Source organism: Dermochelys coriacea, chromosome 5 (genome assembly GCF_009764565.3).
Source record: "Dermochelys coriacea isolate rDerCor1 chromosome 5, rDerCor1.pri.v4, whole genome shotgun sequence".
In the NCBI taxonomy this organism is placed as follows: domain Eukaryota; kingdom Metazoa; phylum Chordata; order Testudines; family Dermochelyidae; genus Dermochelys; species Dermochelys coriacea.
Window position 1 is genome coordinate 62,361,605 of NC_050072.1, and position 22,695 is coordinate 62,384,299.

Consider the following 22,695-nt stretch of genomic DNA (forward strand, 5'->3'; position numbering starts at 1 on the left):
AGAATTTGCCACTTCAAAATTCTTCATAGTCAGAGATGCTTGTGGCTCTTTATAATCAGTATAGAAACCAAACATCAAATTATCAGGTAATGCTGTTCTGTTCATCTGGTTACCAAACACCCTAAATACAATTGTTTAGTGTACCCTTGTGTGTATTTGGGTTCAGATTTTTAGTAAAATAAGTCTGGTTTCTTTGCCTGTGGAAGTAATGCCTATACACCAGAAAACCACAACATCTAAGGCCCTTAGCATCAGCAATCCCTTTTTGGTATCCTGTTGGCCAGTATTCCACTATAGGATGGTTTATTTCTTTGGAGACCGCTAAAATTATCAGTCATAAAGCAGATAACCCAGAAAGGCTTTCTTTGCTCCTTTAGAATCTTGAAAGTTTCTTTCCTGTAGCAGGGATGAGCAACACTGGGAATACCTATCTTTTTGGAAGTTAAGTGTTTTCTGTTTACACCTACTTTTCTTAGTAGCAGTAAAGGTTTCAATTAGTTTTAAGTTTATTTTTTCCTGTATATTCATTTATGCATTTTTCATTCTTTATTTTATTCATAAATAGGCTTATTGCTTTCAGACCCATGAAAGAAGCAGAACAGACAAAGTAATAATGTTCTTTCTATCTCCGTATCTTTGAAGTCCATGATATTTTACTTCCTTTCTCCAAAATAGAACTGCTATCTGTGGAGAGCCTAACATATCACTTTGACCCAGAATACCCACAGGAAGCAGATTTTTGTGAAGATGTTAGAAGGTGCCATTTTTACATGTTAAACTTTTTCTTCAGATGACAGCTGAGAGCACATGTTATAAAGCAACAGCTCTCACAGTTGGATGCTAATGGACTCCCATATTCAGCAAGTTTTTCAGTATCCTTCCTGAGGGCCCAGTTGCCCTTTATGACTCCATCCAGCCCAATCACCATAGAGTTCACCTCTAAAAACAGAATATCTACGGCAGGGGTCCCCAATGCTGTGCCTGCGGGCACAATGGCGCCTGCTGGGGCAGTTGTGTGTGCCCACAGGACACCGCACCGCCGAAATGCTGCCGCCGAGCGCGGCCACCTGAGAACCCCCCACCGAAATGCCGCCAGCAAGGCTTCTTTCCGCTGCCCACCACAGTCTGTTGGGAATAGGAATGTGCTATTCCCACAGAAAGGTTGGGGACCACTGATCTATGGAATGCTTAATCTTACATTTCGGCAGTCATTGGAGAGGTGGAATTTTTCTCTTGTATCAGCAAGTGCTATACATTTCTAGGAGAGCAGCTACTGCACAACTGGAACCTATGTAAGAATTATCAAGACCCAAGAAAGTTGTGGATATGTGATCTTTTTTCTCTTTCAGAATAGCTTCCAAATTTTGATCAGGTATACGTGTAGGATATTTATGGATACTTTAGCATACAGTTCTTGATCTGTAGATACTAGGCTTTCACGAGGGAAGATTTCACTTGTTTTTTTAACTTGAATTTTTTGATACTTGTGTGTGTTTCAGTAATGGCTTTCTTCCTCTCAGTCTAGCTTCTTCTACTTGATATTGCAGGAAACTTTTGATTAACATTTTAGATGTTGCTGTAGTTTCCTTGGCAATTAGAGATATCAAATATAAATTCAATCCAGAATCTGAAGGAGAAGAAGTTGGTTTGTAAAGGAAGGTCTTGAAACACAAGTATCTTCCACAATAGATAACTTTTATTTTAGAAAGTGTTATAAAAATAAAATCTAATTTTTTCACAGTATCCTAGGATTTTAAGGAAGAGAGAGACATATGCCAAAGAACAAACTTATTTTATACTGTTGGAAGCATACATACTAGGGAGGTGAGCATAGTATAAAACCCTAAATAGGTTAGTTTTCAAAATTTTCCTTAGAACAGATTTTAATAGAAAAGTTGTTTCCCATTCACATTTGTGAAGCTTACCTCCTCTCAAATTTAGCAGCATTTCTTTGGAATATACAGCAATTGCTTACATGGAAAAGTAATATTAGGAAAATACTTTTAATGTAGTTTCTAGTCCTTTTAATGTAATAGGAAGGAGCCAATGCTATGTTATCAGCCAGCTCTTTGCAGGCCGCTAATGGCCCAAGGACAGTAGTTTGAGAACCTTGGGACTAGAAAACATAATAGGGAAAACACAGAAAACGAAAATTTAAATCGATTTTGGTAGAAATGTCCTCCCCCTTCACTGTTTTGCCTCGTGTGTAAATTTCTTTAAGTAGCTGATCCTTTAAGCTTCAGCAATGTAGGCATCATTTAAAACGTCAAATAATTGATATATTAGGAGAAATTAACATAGTTAAGTGCCTAATTCTGTGCTTAAACAGAATCTTTTCTGAAATTGTCCATACAAAGTTTATACAGGACCTTGAGTTAAGTTTGTCTTGATACTTTTGAAGCAGTCCAGGGGATTTAGACTTTTTTCTATGACATGTACATATTTAAATTGCCTAGACTTCTTTGAGAATCTAAATCAAGATATGCTGGCCTCATCTTGCAAAATCCTGATAAAGTCAACATTACATCAGTGCATAGGGTTGACCATAGCAGAGTTATAATTTGTGCTTTCTAGGGCACAAACTTGCTGAAAAATCTAACTAACAAAAGTGCTGAGAAATACTTTTTTCTATAAAACTGAACTGTTGGGCATGGGCATTCTTTTCTTTGTCCATGAAGTCCCATGCACATTAATTTATAAGTAATAATATGGACCAAAAAGCTATTCCATGCCTTAAGGATGTTACTTGGTTTTGTCATAGGTGCTTTCCAATGGGAATTGTTAGAAGAAGATATAAAAAAGAAGTTGAAAGACCCAGGAGAAGTTGAGCTCGTGCTTGAGAAAGTTAAATGTATCCTGAAAACTCCAGGAAAGGTCAATTGCCATTATTTTCTTTTGTAATCACTTTTAACATAGAATAGCTAGACTTTTCGTAATGATCTTTGTTGTACAAGTATTGTGGTTTGCCGAATCTTGTCTGTCAGCTGTTTTTTTTTAAAAATAAATATAACAGCTTAAATGTGTTGTAGCCATGTTGATCCCAGGATATTAAAGAAACGAGGTGGGTGCGGTAACATCTTTTGTTGGACCAACTTCTGTTGGTGAGAGAGACCCTCAGAAGTTGGTCCAATAAAAAGATGTTACCTCTCCCCACTTGTATAATAACGTAGATGCACTTCCAAAGCACAGTATTACTGTAAGTTTGATCAGTGAAGTCTACATAACAGTAGGTTACTTAAAACGATTAATAATACTTTCTCCATCACAGTCTACCCACCAGTATTAACAGTAATTCAGATGTAATAGAAGCTGCGCCAGGAAAGCTCTGCCATTATGTGCATCTGCCAGAAGTTCTGCCTCTCTAACAGAAATCAGGAGGTGGTTTCTTTAAGTGGGTGTTGTGAAGTAAATATCTGTCTACTAATAATTATATTTGAACCAGAGTTATTTCACAGGGAAATAAGAAAAGGAGTACTTGTGGCACCTTAGAGACTAACAAATTTATTAGAGCATAAGCTTTTGTGAGCTACAGCTCACTTCATCGGATACATTTGGTGGAAAAAAAAAGTTGTTGTTTTTTTTTTTTTCCCACCAAATGCATTCGATGAAGTGAGCTGTAGCTCATGAAAGCTTATGCTCTTAATAAATGTGTTAGTCTCTAAGGTGCCACAAGTTCTCCTTTTCTTTTTGCGAATACAGACTAACACGGCTGCTACTCTGAAACCTGTCATTTCACAGGGAAATGTAATTTACATGAAAATAAGTGTATTATTCAAAAATACATAGTGGTCTAATTTTAAACAAATCTTAAATAAATTTACCTCCTCCCTGCTACTGCAAAGCTTATACAAAGTTTTTTATTTTTTATTGACTTAAATGGGAAGTGGGTTGTACCCTAAATTGAGTGTGTTAAACCTCCCCCCCAGACAAAATGTGAGACAACAAGTCACTTAGCTTTTGTAAATAGAAGTTGCTGCTCTCCGAATGGCAATATTGCCAACCCCAAGCATTCAAAGGTTATGAGCCAAACCCAGATATTCATGATATTGGTTTAAAAAGAATCCAATATGTATTTTTTGAAGGGGAAAAAAAATCTCATGATTTTTATTTGCCTTTTGGTTTCTGAATCTTAAGTATGCACTTGCTTAGCACTGTCCAGCTTTACTTCCCAGTCATGAGAGCTAGACACGTACTTTTAAAAATAAAAATTGAAGTTCTCACAAGCTCTTGATTTCATATTTGGGGCTTTAATAAAAGCACTAAATATACTGAGACTTACAATAAAATTGCAAGAGTTGACAACAGTGCAACTGATAGGTGGAGGGTGCTTGAAAGGGAGTCGTGCTTTGTAAAGCTCCTCTTAAATCAGGAGTGGGCAAACTTTTTGGCCTGAGGGCCACATCTGGGAATAGAAATTGTATGGTGGGCCATGAATACTCACAAAATTGGGGTTGCGGTGTAGGGGTGGGGTGAGGGCTCTGGTTGGGAGTGTGGGCTCTGGGGTGGGCCAGAAATGAGTTCAGAGTGTGGGAGGGGGCTCTGGGCTCATTTAGGGGAATAGGGTGTATGTGGGGGGAGGTGAGGGCTATGGAGTGGGGCTGGGGATGTGGAGTTTGGGGTGTAGGAGGATGCTCTGGGCTGGGACTGAGGGGTTCAGAGAGTGGGAGGAGGATCAGGGATGGGGCAGGAGGTTGGGGTGCAGGAGGGGATGCAGGCTCTGGGGTGGGGTTGGGGATGAGGGGCTTGGGATGCAGGAGGATGCTCTGGACTGGGATAGAGGGGTTCAGAGGGCAGGAGGGGTTCAGGACTGGTGCAAGGGATTTGGACGTGGGGGAGTGGCTCGGGGGTGTAGGGTCCAGGCAGTGCTTACCTCAAGAGGCTCCCAGAAGCAGTGGCCATGTTCCCCACCCACCCCCCCGGTTCCTACGCTGAGCCATGGCTAGGTGTCTCTGCACGCTGACCCGTCCACAGGTGCCATTGGCCACAGTTCCTGGCCAATGGGAGCTGTGGGGACAGCATGAAGAGTGGAGCCCTCTGGCTGCCCTTATGCGTAGGAACTGGAGCGAGACCATGCAGCTGCTTCCGGGAGCCACATGGAGTGGCCCCTGACCCTGCTTCCCAGCTGGAGCACCGGAGCGGGGCTGGGCTGCTGCTTCTGGGAGCATGTGGAATGGCCCCAGACCCCGCTCCCCAGTGGGAGTTTGAGGGCTAGAGTAAAATGGCTGGCGGGCCGCATTTTGCCTACCCCTATCTTAAATGGAGCTTTTATTTCTCTTGCTTCCCTGACTGGCAGATGGAAGGGGCATGGAAAGAGAGAGAAGACTCCTATTGAAAAGACAATCTTTTAAATTGGTACTCCCTCTGGCCCCTCTAGCTGCTCTGGATATATAGTCGGATTTTCTTGTAAAGTTAAAAAAATTAGATCAGATTTTAAATATCAGTTTAGCCCTGTTTAATTAAACTTCATTCAGGAAAATCAGCAATATGATTTTAATTACTATTATTTTTAATTTGGTTTCCCTTCTTAATTACTTATATAGAACTTTGAGTTTTAGCTTTACATAAAGTTTCTAAATTCATAAAAATTATTTGAAAATCAATAATTGAAATCAAAGCAAAAGAATTAGCTTTTGAGGAGGGATTTGAAGGGAGAAAGTGAGGGCATTTTGGTTTGGTTTACACTACCAACTTAGGTCAGCATAACTATGTCACTGAGGTGTGGAAAATCCACACCCCTGAGCAATACAGTTATCTGACCCAACTCCCAGTGTAGACAGTGCTATATTGATGGGAGAGTTTCTCCCATCGACATAGCTACTGCCTCTCAGGGAGATGGAGTACCTATGCTTATGGGAGAAGCTTTCCTGTCAGCCAGCATAGGTAGTGTTTTCACTGAATGCTACAGCAGCGCTGCTGCAGTTGTGCCACTGCAATGCTGTAAGTGTAGAAAAGCCCTTGGTTTGCAGGAGAGGGGTATCATTGCAGATGTAGGCTGTAGTGTACTGGAAAAAAAACACAAAGGGTATAAGCGGGAGTGGGAGACAAAGGGAATAATGACATGAGGAATGGTCTAACCACAAGCTGACATGAGATGTAGAAATGGGAGCTTTAACAATGAGGATGAGCAATTACAGCTTTCAAAGGAAGAGACAAGGAACCAGTGAAGGGACTTGAGCAGGGTAAAGATATGACTGAAATGACAAAAAGATTTTTATAGCTTTTTATGTTGGAAAGGTGAGAGATGAAAAGACTGGAGTGGAAGAGTTTACAGTGGTCCAAATGAGAGAGAACAGTGGTATGAAACAGGTTGTGATAATGGGGGTTGGAGAGAGAGAGAGAGAGAGAGAGAGGCAGATTTTAGAAATATTACAGCAGAAGCAGTAGGTCTTGTCAAGATTTTTGCATGTGAGCAGAGAGCAAAAAAAGGTGCCAGGGATCTTCAAGATTATAAATTTGAGAGATGGGGAGCATAGTGGAGTTGTCAACAGTGATGGAAAAAGGAATTAGGAGGAAAGATGAGAATCACTTCATTTCATGGTAGAAACAATATGCAACACCCATGTACAACTAAGAGGCAATTATACATGTCAGTATCTTTGTCTTGCAGGTGAATAGGGCAAAGAATTGCAGATCTCATCAGACAGCAAGACCCTTGCAGTTACGTGATACTTCTCTCAGGCTTTTCTTTAACACAGATGTGTTAGCTGATGTCATCTTCCAAATACAAGGTACAGTGTCTCAGTTTTTCCTTGTTTTTTCCCCCATCTTAATGAACCTTAAGTATTTTAGAGGCTGAGTAATATCTTCTGATGCTTTTTCCAGAAGGAGATTATGAAAGGAAAATGCCTTCTTGATTTTTAGTTTGTAGTGGTGGTGTAGCCATGTTGGTTTCAGGATATAGTGAGACAAAGGTGGGTGAGGTAATACCTTTTATTGAACCAGCTCCTGTTGGTGAAATAGACAAGCTTTCAAGCTCTTCTTCAGCTCTGGGAAAGATACTCAGGGCTTGTCTATAGTTAAAACGCTACAGTGGCACAGTGATCCTATCTAGTATTTAGTTCTGACGCTCTGAGTAAGTTTCCCAGATCTGAAGAAGAGCTCTGTGTAAGCTTGAAGGCTTGTCTCTCTCACCAACAGAAGTTAGTCCAGTAAAATATATTATCTCACTTACCTTGTCTCTCTAATATCCTGGGACCAACAGTGCTACATCACAGGTGAAAAAGATTGATTAGCATAAATAGTTAGCACATAATATAAGGGACTGTAGCAGGGCATAATAAATTATGCTTTGCTCCAAAAATCACTCAGAGACTGAACGCATTCGATGAAGTGAGCTGTAGCTCATGAAAGCTTATGCTCAAATAAATTTGTTAGTCTCTAAGGTGCCACAAGTACTCCTTTTCTTTGAGACCTTCTGACTCAGCAATCACTGATGCAGTTTATTTACACAGTGTAAACCTACCACCTCTCACCATATATTGCTGGGGGTTCCAGCCTTAGGGGCTTTACTTTCTTGCAGCCAGGAGGGAATAGCAACCCCTCTCCTTCCACTCTCTGGCTTCCCACTCCCCTCCCTTCCTCTCACTGAGCCTGTATATAGCCCCAGGCTAATCAGCCTGGTAGCTCTTTCACCTCTGCCAGTCAGGTTCCTCGAATCAACTCCAATTCACCTCCCTTAATTGGAATGGAGTGACAGAGGGCTGGCTCAGCAGTTCCTGGTCAGCACCCTGTCACAGGTACCATTCAAGGGGAAGTGGCCCATTAACACCTGTACAGTCATAGGACAAAAAAGAGGAAGTAGCATATTACAGATTGTTATAATAAACCATAAATCCAGTGTCTTTATTAAGGCCATGGTTTTTAGAGTGTAGCCAAGTTATGAATTTAAGCTCCAAAGCTTGTCTTTTGAAGGTGTTGTGCAGGTTTCCTTTGAGGACGAGGACTGAGAGGTCCTATATGGAGTGATGGTTTTGTGAGAAGTGATATGGTGCGAAACGGTGTTTGTCTTCTATAATTTTTCTGTGCGAGCTAGTTTGAGAGTATAGGTTTCAGAGTAGCAGCCATGTTAGTCTGTATTCACAAAAAGAAAAGGAGTACTTGTGAAACCTTAGAGACTAACAAATTTATTTGAGCATAAGCTTTCGTCAAAGTACGCCACAAGTACTCCTTTTCTTTTTGAGAGTTTAGTGATTGTCTGTCTGGTTTCACCCACATAGTTGCTTTTGGGGCATTTAGTGCACAGACGAGATACACCATGTGTTGTGGTAGGTGTGCATAGGATCCATGTTCACCATATAATTTTCCAATAAATTTCCACAGAAAAAAGAAACTTTTTTCTAAAAGCCAGTTATTAGCTTATTTAAAAAAACAGCCATCCAAATACTTTAAAATAAGGTAATGTCCAGTTCAAGTATCCATTTTAACATACGCCACTCCCGACACGTTACATTCGTACTTTTTTCATAGACTTTGCCCCGCTATGAATAAGTCCCATACACCACCAAGAGGTACAGTAACGCTATACATACACCACATTCCCTACAACAGCACTAGCACACAAAACTTGAACTTATCCTGGAAAATAACACCCCTCATACTTTTTAATGGAAAATAATATATCATAACTTCATTCTTTGATTAGTGTCTAACAGTTACGTATAGTGATGCTGGGATTAAGGTTTTGCTTTATAGTGAGGAGTGTGCTATTTGTATTAGGTTACTGTATCTATTGTAGGTGTAACTTGCTTTTTACACACTTTTTTTTTTTTTTTTTTTTCCTTTGGGATGTAATACAGATCTTGAAGATGAACAGATTTAAATTGTTAAAAATAACCTGTTAAAATAATTTGCATAATTTTTCTAGTACTCTTAATAGTGAAGACTTAATTAAAATATTTAATGTTTAATTTCTTGATTTGTTATTGAAATGACTGTGAAGAGTACAGGCTAGCTCCTCTATCACCAGCTTTCTGCTTTGTGCAGCCTCTGTGCCTGCTGAGGGAAACCTGGCTTGGGGGAATGGAGCCAGTTTTTACTCCCTTCATGCTACTGGAGCAGCCCAGAGAGTTTTCCCATCTATGATTTTAATACAATACAAGAGACCTTTTTAAGAAAATTGAATGGATAATTTGAAAGGCTATTAACTGTTAGCTGAGCAGGATTGATGGTTTATGAAGATTTGTAAGTATTGGCAGAAGCCCAAAAAGGGACCAAACCACTGGATCTATTTTCTCACTGCCTCTGAAGAATGTGTGTGCGCATCACAAAAGTAATGGCATAGTCTAGATAACTTTCACAAGGACTAAATACACTTATCCAGTAAAGGAACAGTTGCATGGAAAAAATGATACATTTGGAGCGTGCTGTTGCAAATCATTATGAAACAAGATACTTATCTGAACACTAACAATTTTCCTGACTTGTCCACTCCTACCCCATATGCAAAAAAACCTCGCTCCAAAGACTAGACAATTGTTGAATTATTTTGTTTTCAACTTGAAACACCCAGGGTCGAATATGAAGATTTAATTCCTCAAAAATGGGTTCACAGAGAAAAGGGGATTTTTTTCTGGATGTCGTTTTCAGTATGCAATAAAAACAAAAGGACCTTTGATAATGAAAACAAAACACTAATGCAAAACTTGGCAACACAACAGTTCAGTTCTAAGTTCCACTCTTGGGATATTCCTTGTGGGAAGCTGATGAAACAATAGCACCCACTACATATTTCAAAGAAAATATCACTGATGTATAAATTGACATTTACAAAGGAGCATGCCATCCATTACCAAAATGGTGGCTAAAGGATTAAAAAAATGGCTACTTACTATTTTCACGAAGAGTAAGTTTTACTCTAATTTTCCGATCACTGTTGTAGTAATTTCTTTGATTTTTTAAGTAGGACAGTTAGAAAAATTAAACTGTGCAATTAAGAAATTTTTATATATTGTGACAGGGCTTTGGTCATGATCCTGCAAACATATGTGCTTAACATTAATTATGTGAGCAGTTCTATTGAGTTTGCAGGATTTGGGCCCCTAGACTATAAAAGTATTGGTACTTCAGTAACTGTTGTTGAAACATTATACAAATACAGTGGCTCCCAGTTGAAAAAATACAGATTATTTAATCTCCTAAATACTGAATGTGTGTATGTATGCAAATATTTGTATATAATTTTATGTAGACGTCTTTTATTTAATGTGTACCTCTTACATATGTGCATGTATAGATATAAAATATATGCTACAGGTGTACCAATGTATTTAATGTGTGCTAATTAAATAATCTGAAATTATAAGCAAAGATTAATCGTAACAGAACAAAAAGCAAACACCATTTACTGATGCCTATAAGATATCAGCCAATTAGTGATGGTTAGGTTCAGAGGGAAATGAAGATGGTTGGTATGTTGTCATAATAAACAGATCAGTTAAATGCTAATGTATATACTTCTGTGAAAATTCTATATATTGACTATATAACTCCTCCCCACCCTTCAGACATTATCTGTCTTGTTAGGCCCTGATCCTGTAACTTCTTGCATATGGGTGAATTGCTGCACTTCTGTGCAGCGTATTCCTTTTAGTACAGTGCTGCACAGGTGCAGCAATCCACCTAGACTCAAAAAAATTGCAGGATCAGGGCCTTGATTACAAGTTTTTCAAAGAAAGGACTATACAGCACCTAGTACAATGGGATCCTGCCCTAATGAGGCAATGTAGGTAATATAAATAGTAAAGTCGCATATGAGATAATGAGATATTATGTAGACATTATTATAAAACATCACAGATTTACTGAAATGTGAAATATTTCATTTAATTTGGGCTAAATTCGTATTTGCTGAAACTCCATTGACTTCTTGGCATTCCACCTTGGATGATTTGCCTTAGTGTGTTTGAATGGGATCTCGCAAAGCTTTAGATCTCGCAAAGCTGTGATGCTCCTGAAGTCAACTTGGGAACTACTTGGGTATATTGCAAATCCTTACACATGCCTTTTACTTGCATACAGAAGACACAGTGGTCCAAATCCCCAGCTGGTATAAATAGTCATATCTCCATTGACTTCAGTGGAGTGATGTCAGTTTATACCAGCTGAGGATCTGACCTGAAGTGATAAGTACTTCTCTAACTTGCAGAACTGGTGTTGAGAGCAGGCTGCAGTCATAATTTTTTGTTTTAAATCTGACAGGTGCTACTGTACCAGCCCACAGAGCAGTCCTAGTGGCTCGCTGTGAAGTAATGGCAGCTATGTTTAATGGAAGTTACATAGAAGCAAATAGTTTTCTGGTTCCAGTTTATGGGGTTTCCAAAGATACTTTCCTCTCCTTTCTAGAGTATCTGTATACTGACTCCTGTTGTCCAGGTAAGCAAATGTAAAAATATCCTTTAACTCCTTGCATACTTCAGGCATATTTTTGCCCCCAGATTTTTTGGGGCATAGAGGGGTGAAAGGGGGAAGTAAGGGGGAGGAGATACACCCGTGACTTTTCATTTCCCTGCCTCTGCAACATACTGAATGAAGGACTGAAGTTTTACACTTATCTGTAAATTAATATTCAGGTGTAATGCCAAAATAAAAAAATTAAGTGAAAAGTTTCTAGTCGTATTTTTAACAGCTTCATCCTTTCATGTTTTGTGTCAAAATGACAGTGTTGTAAACAAAGTACACTGGAAAGAGTTTTGCATTACCAGATACTTTACATTCACTAGTAAAAGTGTATTTTCTGGTTAAGGATTTCTGTTGGCTGAAGATATTTCTTAGAAACTTTTTGTCTTAGGTGTAACTTTCTGAGGTACAACATGAAAATGAAGTTCTCTCCCCTTTACAAAAAAAAATAAATTCTTGTTTCCTTTTTATCATTACAATGAAATGTATTTATAATGGAATCAGGGTGAAGTAAAGAAAGAATTTACAAATTGTTTTATGCATCTTCTACTTAAGTAACGCACTGAAAATTAAATCTTAAGTCATTTCAAGGCCATTCCAATGCCTGGAGGCTATTTTTTTAGATCAAAACAATATTTAAACTGTATTTCTTTCTAGTCAGAGCTCCAGGTTAGTACAAAGTTGTTTCTCTTTGTCAAGTTTCATTTTTTTAAAGCTTAAATCTATCTAATCTCAGAGTGCAGTTATAACAAAACCGGATGACTACACTGAGCTGGAATAAATCCCCCAAACAGATTTTGGTTAAAGTAATCTTGGTTTTATAAACAGTCATAAGGAATTTTTGAATGTTTTACGTTGTAGTACTTAAATATTTCAAATGACTCCACCTAGGAGGACATGAATTAAAATTATTTAAAAAAATAATAATGCTCTTTATTTATTTTTTATTTTTCATCTCTGTCCAACACTACCTGCTTAAATGTTACCATTGTACTTTACTGTTTGAAAAAAAGAGAAAGACCTTGCTATATTATGTCTGTTTTTTTCATGAAACTTTGCATAATTTTACAAAAACAATTTTTTCTCCATACAGCAAAATGATATAAATTGGAAGGTCAAATCCTAAATTCACTGAAGACTGTTGACTTATGTGAGGCCAGCAATATTTGACCCACAGTTGACAACATAGGAAAGTTTAATAACTACATATTGCATTAGCTCATTCTTTTGGAAGATAAAATAGTGGTCACTCTTTTTAAAATTAAATACTTGTCTGCTAAAATAGAGTTCACCTGTCAAAAATTGTGAAATACAATACAGAAACATAAGATCAGCAGCAGCACTTGGATTTTGTGTCTATTCCAAGCAAATTTAAGTGGTTACTGTAAAACTGGTTTTGATCAGCCTGTCAGTGAGATTGCGCTAACCATAAGTCATGTTTGTATTTTTTACCAGCCAGTATTTTGCAAGCCATGTCTCTCTTGATTTGTGCTGAGATGTACCAGGTATCCAGACTCCAGCATATCTGTGAGCTTTATATCATCACACAGCTGCAGAGTATGCCTAGTAGGGAATTAGCGTCTACAAGTCTCAGTGTTGTCAGCTTGCTCAGAAAAGCCAAGGTATGTATTGCTCATACATGAACATGTAATGTATGAGTAATGGAATTTCTTTAAAATTTTTTTTGTTGATACCAACTTTGAAATTGACTTTTAACTGGACCTGAATTTTGTCAGTCCTCGTCTGCTTTGTGAGACTGTCATGGTGGCTGGCAGCTACCTGTTTGCTGCTATTTCAAATACTTCGTGTTTTAGTTTACTCTTTTTGTAAATAGAAGTAATAATTAGAATATAATTTGCAATACGCTGTAATTTTCTTTTAAAATTCTCATGTAATACATCTGTTTTTCAGTAACTGTTCAGGGAGAGAATCCCCTCATCATTCCCACACAGATATGGAATTCAAAAAACTATTAAAGTCAGCTTCTTCCTATGACGTCTCTTACTCATTTCTCCCTCCATTTAATTGTAGATCAGCTGCAGTAGTAGCACCTGTGCTTGTTTGTAATTTTTCATCAGAGCTTTATCACTGAACTCCACTGGAGGGAGGGGTCTAAGCAGCTACTTCAACACCTCCCTCAGCTAAGGAAGGTTGCCTTTAACAGCAGTTTTTAACAATTGGCACCATGCCCTGTTGTTAACGTGAAACGATTTGCCTGTCCCTATGGTAGTACATTTACTTCCACCTGACATTCTCAGAATTTGTATGTTGTTGCCAGATTGTTGTGCTATATTTTCCCTCATTTATTTTTTCCATGGATACCATTCCTCATTTGCTATGCTGCTATATTGACACTGGAAATCTTAAATTATGACTTCTGCTTTTTCCTTCTGCTATCTTTTTATCTGTTTTAGTCATGAACACTATTTGTATTCTGTTTCACTTTCCTTTTTTCCTTGCAGTTTCACAACTCTGACTGCCTTTCAACTTGGCTCCTTCATTTTATTGCCACTAACTACCTCATCTTCAGTCAAAAGCCTGAATTTCAAGATCTTTCAGGTAGTTAACCAATTCCTGTCTTTTAAAAACTAAAAAAAAAAAAAACCCAACCTTTTCCATTATATTTGGACTGAAGAATTAATGCTAAGTAATGTTGCTTCTGAGCATGTGAGGAGATAAATAAGACTTCAGAGAGATGTACTTAAGTCTGTTTATTTTATACATTGAATCAAGATTACAAGTTGCTTCCAAGGACATGGTATTTAGACACCAAATAATAAGCATAACATTTTTTTAAAGAAAAAATTTAGGATCTCTATAGTGCTGTTCAATAGATGATATAGCGTATTATGAAACCAAATGATTAAATGGCACTTCATTCATGTAAGTAAATCCAAGTGACAAAGTCAGATTGGTTTAGGAAATAGAAGTGGAAGAGGTAAATTATTATTATTATTATTTTTTTTTAAGCCAAACCCTGTGAGGTGCACCCACCCAGTTTGCTTTAAGAGAAATGTAGAAACCCACCTGCCTGATTAATGGGAGTTGTATTGGCTCAGCACCCCTCACAATATGGCCCTGTTGTACACTGCTGACATCTGTATTCTGCCTCTCACTAGCCCAAGAAAATTGGCAGTGGACATCCTCTGCTGCAATCTGATTCAGGAAATGCTGGGACACTGAGTTAGTAGGAAGGATGTATCTTGCCTAATTATGATGACCTAAAATTGTGTTTCAAAAAAAGTTATTTTTTAGGAAGATCACTAACAAAATCAAAAAACAAACAAGAAAAAAATTAAGCTAAACCCGCAACAAAAAAGAAATTCAGCAATAGGGCTTATTTTACCCTTTTGTCACTATTAGAAGGCTTTTGGTGATCTGTGTAAAATTGAGTAGTAGTTTTAAATTCAGTTCTTATTAGAGATGTATCCACATCCCCTTTGTTGTCACTCTCAGTATAGGAAGTCGGGAGTGGAGAATGAACTATGCCTTGTTTGTTGTGATTGCATAAGAAAGTGTCCTGCATTGTTGCTACCTATGCTGTATCTCTTTTGTGGATAGAGGATTTGTCTCCAGGACTGTCATTTTGATATCTTTTCTGAATACTATGTTCATTTAAAATTAACTAACTTATTTATGCCTAGCACAACAGCAAGGGTATTCAGGCAGTTGATCTTTACAGTTTGTGCTGCAAAAAAAACTTAGGTACAATGGACAGAGTTTCAACTTTAACTTTATTGCTCCCTTCTATTATGGGTTTTTGTGCCCTTAATGTTGTTTAAAGCAATTTTTAGAAGTTTTTAAGTTTGTTTGTGTGTGTGTGTGTGTGTGTGTGTGTGTGTGTGTGTGTGTATACACACACACATATTTAACATTAATACTATTTATTTACTTTTAGCGGAAGAACGCAATTTTGTTGAGATTCACAGATGGCCTTCCAGTATGTACCTGAAACAGCTTGCAGATTACAGGAATTACATCAACTCCCAGAAATGCCACTGCATAGTAATGTAACCAGAAGACTGATTATTCACAAAGTGTTCATAGACTGGAGAATAACAGGCTGGGAATTACATGCAGGCTATTAAAACTGTAACAGGGATGAAAATAAACATTTGAGTCCTGCTGTACTCTCTAATGCGCTTGCTAATATTCTTTTCATTAATAATGAATTACTGTGATGTTTTAAAGGAATTAAGAAATATACCATTGGACAGCATAAGGAGTTAATCAGGCCTGGTCTACACTACAAAGTTAGGTCAACGTAAGCCGCATGTGCATGTGTCTATACCTATGTTTGTCTCTTACTGATGCAAGTGCCCCGTTACAGCAATGCAGTAACACTACCTCCCTCCCAGCAGCATTAAGCCATGGTTGATGTACTGAGTTCGACGCAGCGCAAGTGTAAACACTGCGTTACTTATCTGAATTCTAACAGCCCTCCAGCAGCTGTTCAACAGTGTCTGATGATGACCTCTTTGGTCACAATTGTGAATGCCATTGTCCAGGGGTCATGGAGTCTGGAAGGCCCTCCCTCTCTTTTAAAACCCTGCAGATTTTGAAATACCTTTACCTGTTTGTCCAGCTGGAGAGCACACCTAGCAGCTCTCCCATTGTTGTACGCAACTATGCAGCTGACCATGGCGGCTACATGATCCAGACACACTCCAACTTGGAATAGACAGGAGATATTGGATCTCCTGGGCCTATGCGGAAAAGAGGCTGTGTAAGCACAGCTATGGACCAGCCATGTTTATCTATGAACAGCTTGCACGGGGTATGCAGGAGAAGGAGTACGACAGGCCAGCTGCAGTGCTGTGTGAAAGAGAAGGAATGGGTCAGCCATATCGAGAGGCCAGCAGTCATTCTGGTGCTAACCCGCAGACCTGCCACTTTTACAAAGAGCTGCATGCTATAATTGTCAGAGACCCTACTGATATCCCACACGTAACCATGGATAACTTTGAGGAGCCCAAGCCGCAGGTCCCTGCATGAACGACTAGGAGGAGGATGGGGGATGTGCAACCAGGGAGCTCCACCTATGCGGGGAGCCAGGACCTGTTTTGAGACTCCACCACAGTCCAGTCAGTCCCAGCAGTCGAGCATGGGTGAGCTTGATGCAGGGGAAGGAACTTCGGGTAAGTGTGTAAATGATTTTCCCATTACAATGACGTCCTGCTGGTGCCCCCAATTTAACATGGCACAGTTACTGACTTTTCATTAATTTACTTGTACTAAAAGAGGTAGGAGTACAACAAAGACAGGTATTTTTGTTATCTGCTTTTCATTCTCTTGTAGAATTAGGCCAGTAGGGGCATGTGGAGCACTTTATGTACACAGGGATGTCTCTTGAATTCTCGTGAGAGATCTTGATGAAACTTTCATGGAGGTACTCTGCAATCCTCTCCTGAAGGTTTCTAAGGATGGCAGCCTTATTGCTTCCTTTGTGGTAGGACACTTTCCCTTGCCACTCAAGGATAACTTCAGCAGGCACCCTTGTAGTACACAGGCTAGCAGCAGACAATAAACAGCAGCTGTGCTCTCTGCACCTTTGTTATATCAGGAGTGAGAGATCAGCTAAAATCACCACTTCATGTGGACAGTAGTGCCAGTATTTAGTACCATTGTCCTATACTCAATTTCATGCAACTGAGCAAAATTCCCTCATTTCCTTCACCATTGGCGGGCCGTACTCGCCATGGCTGACTGAGTGGCACCGTGCACAAGCACTCTGAAGCAAAAGTGTCAATAAGCATGTCTTGTTTAAAATTTTAGAGATGCAAGAGAAGGGGGTTCTGAATTTTAACTTTCACTTTCTGTTGTAACTATATTGACCGTGGTACCTCTGTGTGTTTTTATCTCCAGCTGCTGCCATTGTGGTTCTGAGAGGTTCTCCCCTCCGCACCTGAGGAACACCTGAGCTAGATAAGGAGGAGAAAGAAAAGGACTTAGTATGATGTGTTCAATGAGATCCTGCAAACCAGTGCTGCGTGAGACTATGAGAAAAGGGTCTGGAGGGTGAACATGACAGACAGTCTGGGGAAGGAAAAAGCAGAGAGGAGAAGGAGAGGGAGATGCACCAAGACATAATGGAGCTTCAACAACAAACAGATGCTGCAGACTCTTGTGGATTTAGTTGCAACAATCCCAGTTTTGCCTTCCTTTGCAGTCCGTGGGAAACTCCATAACAGCACCTCCCTATGCTCTCCCACCCTACGTTCCATGTCCATGGATAGGGACTTTATCCCTATCCCTACCACTCTACCCCAGCAGACATTAAGAACAACCACACCCTCACATAAACTGATCTGTGAAAGCCATGGTTGCTGTATATGTAGATTAATGGACAGGAATGTTCTTTCCACTGGTTGTTCTGTTTCATTAATTTATTAAGTTTTTAATGTATTTACTTTTAAATTGCACAGATTTTTCTTTGCACTGGTTTTGCTACTGAATAAAATTATATTATTTGGCAAATAATCTTTTAGTTCACAACACATGCTTCAAAGTGCCCAGCAGTTCTGAAAGCACCTACTTAATTATTACTCTACAGTGTGGCACAACTCATAGGATCAGTGACAAACAGCATAATAATCATAAATGTACAGCAAGCACCACAAAATTAAGAGGGGCATTGACAGTGCTATATTCATAGATGTACACTACACAATTCCTAACTGTCCCCAAAACAGCAGAGCCAGGTAGAGCAGAGTACACCACACATGACTGTGGCTCACTGTTAAAATGCTCTTCAAAGTCTCTCTGAGCTGTGTGGTTCAGTGTTGAGCTCTTCTAATAGCCCTTGTGTTTGGCTGTTCTAACTCAGCAGACTTCCAGTCCACTCTGGTGGAAACTTTTCCCCCTTTGCTTCCCTGAGATTATGCAGAACACAGCCGGCAGCTATAACCATTGGGATGTCTTTTTTTTTTTCACTGAGATCCAGTCTTGTGAGTAAACAACACCAGCATCCCTTCAATCTTTCAAAAGCACATTCAACTGTCTTTCTTCACCTGCTATGCCAATAGCGAAATCTTTTCTTGCTGCTATTGGAGTGCTTCATGAGTCAGGGGAGCAAGGCGTAGGCTGGGTTCCCTGGGATTGCTACTGGTATTTCAACATCACAACGTCATCAACAAAAGTCCCTGCTTGTAGCTCTCTGAACAGTCCTGTATTTTTAAAGATGCAAGCATCATACACTTTCCTTGACCAGCCAAAGTTAATGTCAGTGAGGAGACCCTAGTGATCCTCCAATGCTTGCATAACTGTAAAAAAAAGTAGCCCTTTCTGTTGCAAGATAGGCTTGTCCCAAAATAGGGAGATAGATATATATACTATCTTTGCTTCACCGCAATTCCGGAATGCCATTACTGCAAATCAGTCCAGTATGTCCTGCACATTGCTGAGTCACAGTCCTGCATAGCAAGAGATGATTAGTGGTCTTGCACACTTGCATGATAGTGGATTTTCCAATTCCAAAATAGATTTTGCATTTACCAGTAGCAATCTGACACTGCAAGTTTCCACAGTGCAATCACTACTCTCTTCTCCGCCATCAGTGCAGCTCTAATTTTGGTGTCCCTGAACTGGAGGGCTGAGGCAAGCTCGGCCCTCAGATTCAGGAATGTGGCCTTGTGCATTCAAAAGTTCTGCAGCCACTGCTCGTCATCCCAACCCTGCATTATGACGTGATCCCACCAATCAGTGCTCATTTCTTGGTTCCAGAAGTGGTGCTCTACCATCTGCAGTTGAACACCAGCAACAAACAACTTTGAATTGGTTCTTGCTATGTCCCAGAGCAGTCTGTGCTCCAAGATATTGTTGTGTTCCCTGCTTATTTGGTTTGAGTTACAGCTCTGCGAAGATCATGTGTCCTGTGCTCTCAATGCTTACGACAATAGTGCAGAACTGCAAGCGTCATGCTTCTATCAGATATGGACATTGAGGAGGGCTGCGTAGGTTCATGGGGAAAAGGCATGAAAATTATGGGATATAGATGACATGGCATGGATGGGATGAAAACAATTGCAAACTGGGAAGTTGGCTTCTTACCCCCAGTCACCACGCTTGACGTGTTTCTGCCCCACTATACATTGCCAAAACATCCCAAAAGACAGTGCACTGGACAGTAGTGGGTTGCACTAAGATACCTTACCCTGCATTGACACAAGCACTCATGAGTATGTGCAATACTTGTGCAAGGAGCCACATATGCATGCCCATGAGTGATGTACTAACAGTGGTAGCTTTATGCTGATGTAACTTGCGTCAACCAAAGTTTGCAGTGTAGACATGGTCTCTGTTGTTTAGCTGCAACCTGTTTTCCCTAAGGATTCTTTGCTGCAATAGTGGTGGTTTTAACTTTTAACTTTTGTAAATCTTTTGTTTAACCTATGGGTGAGATTTTCAATGACGTTGGGTACCCAGCTTTCCGAGGCGCTTTTGAATATCCCACCCTACCTGCTTATTTTAGCCTGTGATTATCACACAATCCTTGTAACATATGGGCTTGCTCGGTAAAGCATATTGTCAAAACATTGGGGTAAGTGTATAACTATTCCCTGTATAAATTGCCCTTACAACCACATGAACTGGTATTTTCTCTCTAGCTAGGTGCTTATATGGCCCCTCATTGTACTGTGTGAGCGCCTCCTTTGTATTTAAAAATAGAAATAACAATAACAATCTTTCTTCCCAACCTGTAGGAGAAAAAGCTGGTTTAATTTTAGGGCATTTTCTGTTGTTGTTTGGTAATATTATATATCTGTGTGTGAAGAAATTAAGGGAAAGTGAAGGCAAAGAGGAAATTTGTATTCTTGTGAAAGCTATGAAGTCAACAGTCATCCTTATCTGTTGCAGGAGAAAATTCCGTAGAGTAGGAAACTTTCCTGGGAAAGTTCTGTCTCCCACAGTCAAACTTCCCCCCTGTTGGTTGACAGTTAAATCATTTCAACTGAAAGCAGATGCCAAGGGGATAATATTTATAAAGAAAGAGGTAGGCATGGCCAGTTCTATGGAGAGCTTTGACTAACAGGACAAACCTAGAACTCAGCTCTCTTCAATAGGAAGCCTTTGCAGAGTGGCGCATCAGCCCAATGTGTTCATGGTGACCTGTGTTTCTAAGCAGTTGGGATGCTCCATGTTTTACTAACTAGATTGGTTCAGGTTTCAGAGTAGCAGCCGTGTTAGTCTGCCACGGGTACTCCTTTTCTTTTTAGATTGGTTCAGGTAGTGTGGATTCATTTTTTGATATGAGCCAAAATAATCAAGCCTGGAGATCTTAAATAGGATCACCATATTTTTGTGCGATATTCTGGTGAGGTATAAATCACAGTGAGTGGCTTTTTTTCAACTATTGGTGAATAGACATTCAGTAACACTGAGTCTAAAAGGAGCCCCAGGCTCAGACCATCTTAACAATTGAAGGATAGATGTCTACAATAACAGGAATTTTATACAGGAAGCAAGTTCTTCTAAGTGGTTCCCTCTGCCTACCAGCAAAACCACAATCTTACTTAGGTTCAACTTTAGCCAGCTATTCTTGTTTTGTAGGGAATGGTGTTTGTGGTATGTCAGTGTTTGGTCCTAGAGGGACAATGTAAAAAAAGGAAAATTAATGAAAAAGTTTTAATCCTGAAAACAAGGCAGAATGAGCCATTTTAAAGGCACCTGCAGAAAAAATTGCAGCCAGGAGAAGGTGAGACCCACCATATTAACAAGTACCTACAGTGCTTTTCTGTGAATAAAAAGGAGTGTTTTGTATCTCGACACAGTTATTCTTTTGGGAATTACACACTAGAACCATAGGGGATTTTCTTCTGGTGCAGTTTTAGAGGTCCAGATAGCATTTCCTATTTTTGGACAAAAATAATGGTACTTTGCTGGCTCCAGATATCCAAGGTTAGCTCAGTATAGGAATGTTAATTAATAGTATTTATATATGGCTTTGTGTCTGAAGATCTAAGAGAGCTTTACAAACGTGAGCAGCATTATTATCTTTGTTTCACAGATGAGGAAGACTGAAGCAGAGAGGGGTTAAGATTTGTTCAAGATCACATTGCTAGTCAGTGACAGAACTAGGAATAGCACATTGTCTCCTGCAAGGAATAAAACAGATGAGTCTGCTACCATGGAGAAAAAGAGATGTTAAAGATGGAATAAAAATGGTTATACATGAAAGTAGAAACAATATATGCATATAATTTTAAAAAAATGTAAAAAATTTAACTACCTCCTTATTTCCTAATTTTTATATCTGTTACCGTAGAAATTAAAAATTCTAGATGTAGATCAACTGGATGAATGACAAATTTTGAAGTTTTGAAAGCTTAAGGCCCATCAGCAAAAATGACTACAGAATTGTAAGTCTAATTTGCATGAACAATTACCAGTACTGAACATGCTCTGTCACAGTATCTGCACTACAGATGGCCAGTTTAATCATTTAACTGGTGTTTGTATGCACAAATACTAAATTCACATGTGCAGTCATGGTAACTACATATACAAATTGTGTGTGTGAATGTTTGCTCATATTGCATGTGGCCCTAGATTTTTTAATATTTTGAAAATCTGATCTGCTACATAAGAATTTTTTGCCAGTAACTCAGTGTAGTGGTATTTATTTTCATGAAGGAGATTTCATAAATCCTTTTTCCCGTTAATAGCTTTTTAAAAAAAAAAGGTAAAATGGAAATATAGACCATTTCTGTGGACCAGAGACTATTTTATGGTATTGTATATTTATTTTAGTCTTTTGTATTACTCAAACACAAAATATCTTTCCATTCTTCGCAGGTGCCCCTATTATGCTACCTATATCAGGTTGAGACACTGGGTCAAACCCAGAATGATGTGATAATTTGAGAAAATGAGTGATTTCGCCACATAAACAGAATAACAAATGGATGTTTTTCTTTAGAAATGTGCTTTTTAAATTTTAAATTTAAAATCTATGCCTTAGATATAGGTTTCGCTAACAATATCTTGTTACTTAGGTACAATTCAGAAATCCACAGATGATATTCAGAAGTTAGTCAAAGCATCACTGAGTTTGATATATGTGGCAACTTTACATGTATAATATTTTTGCATTGGTTTAAATTAAAAATTAGGAAGTTCCCCGAAAACTTGATTCAAACAACTAAAAGATCTGGAAATATTAAAATAGCTTAGAAAAGGAAAACCAGTAAATTTAGTTTAGGAAAGTAACACTCTTTGGGCTTTGTATAGCCAATCAAGTTTATTTTAAGAAAGCTGTTCTGCTAATAATTTGCAAGTTTCTCCTGAGATAGGATTATCACC

General features: G+C 39.0%; 1 protein-coding gene and 1 long non-coding RNA gene across 8 annotated transcripts in view; both read left to right on the top strand.

Moving 5' to 3' along the window:
• The window catches only part of RHOBTB3 (Rho related BTB domain containing 3), a 69,936-nt gene extending 49,872 nt beyond the window's left edge, over positions 1-20,064 (top strand). For 4 of the 7 annotated variants that reach the window (XM_043515442.1, XM_043515446.1, XM_043515444.1 and 1 more), the window contains 7 exons: positions 2,762-2,874; positions 6,608-6,728; positions 11,197-11,370; positions 12,850-13,016; positions 13,857-13,953; positions 15,293-16,502; positions 17,260-20,064. In XM_043515442.1, coding sequence (XP_043371377.1) covers positions 2,762-2,874; positions 6,608-6,728; positions 11,197-11,370; positions 12,850-13,016; positions 13,857-13,953; positions 15,293-15,408 — 788 coding nt within the window. In that variant the 3' untranslated portion in view covers positions 15,409-16,502; positions 17,260-20,064. Of the gene's footprint in view, positions 1-2,761; positions 2,875-6,607; positions 6,729-8,982; positions 11,149-11,196; positions 11,371-12,849; positions 13,017-13,856; positions 13,954-15,292; positions 16,503-17,259 lie in introns of those variants that run through there. The other 3 variants (XM_043515445.1, XM_038401300.2, XM_043515447.1) reach the window with 2 other exon arrangements.
• On the top strand, positions 7,433-8,359 carry LOC122460458. The gene is made up of 2 exons (XR_006281769.1): positions 7,433-8,045; positions 8,188-8,359. It is a non-coding gene; the product is annotated as an uncharacterized LOC122460458 (long non-coding RNA).
• Positions 20,065-22,695: the final 2,631 nt, after the last annotated feature.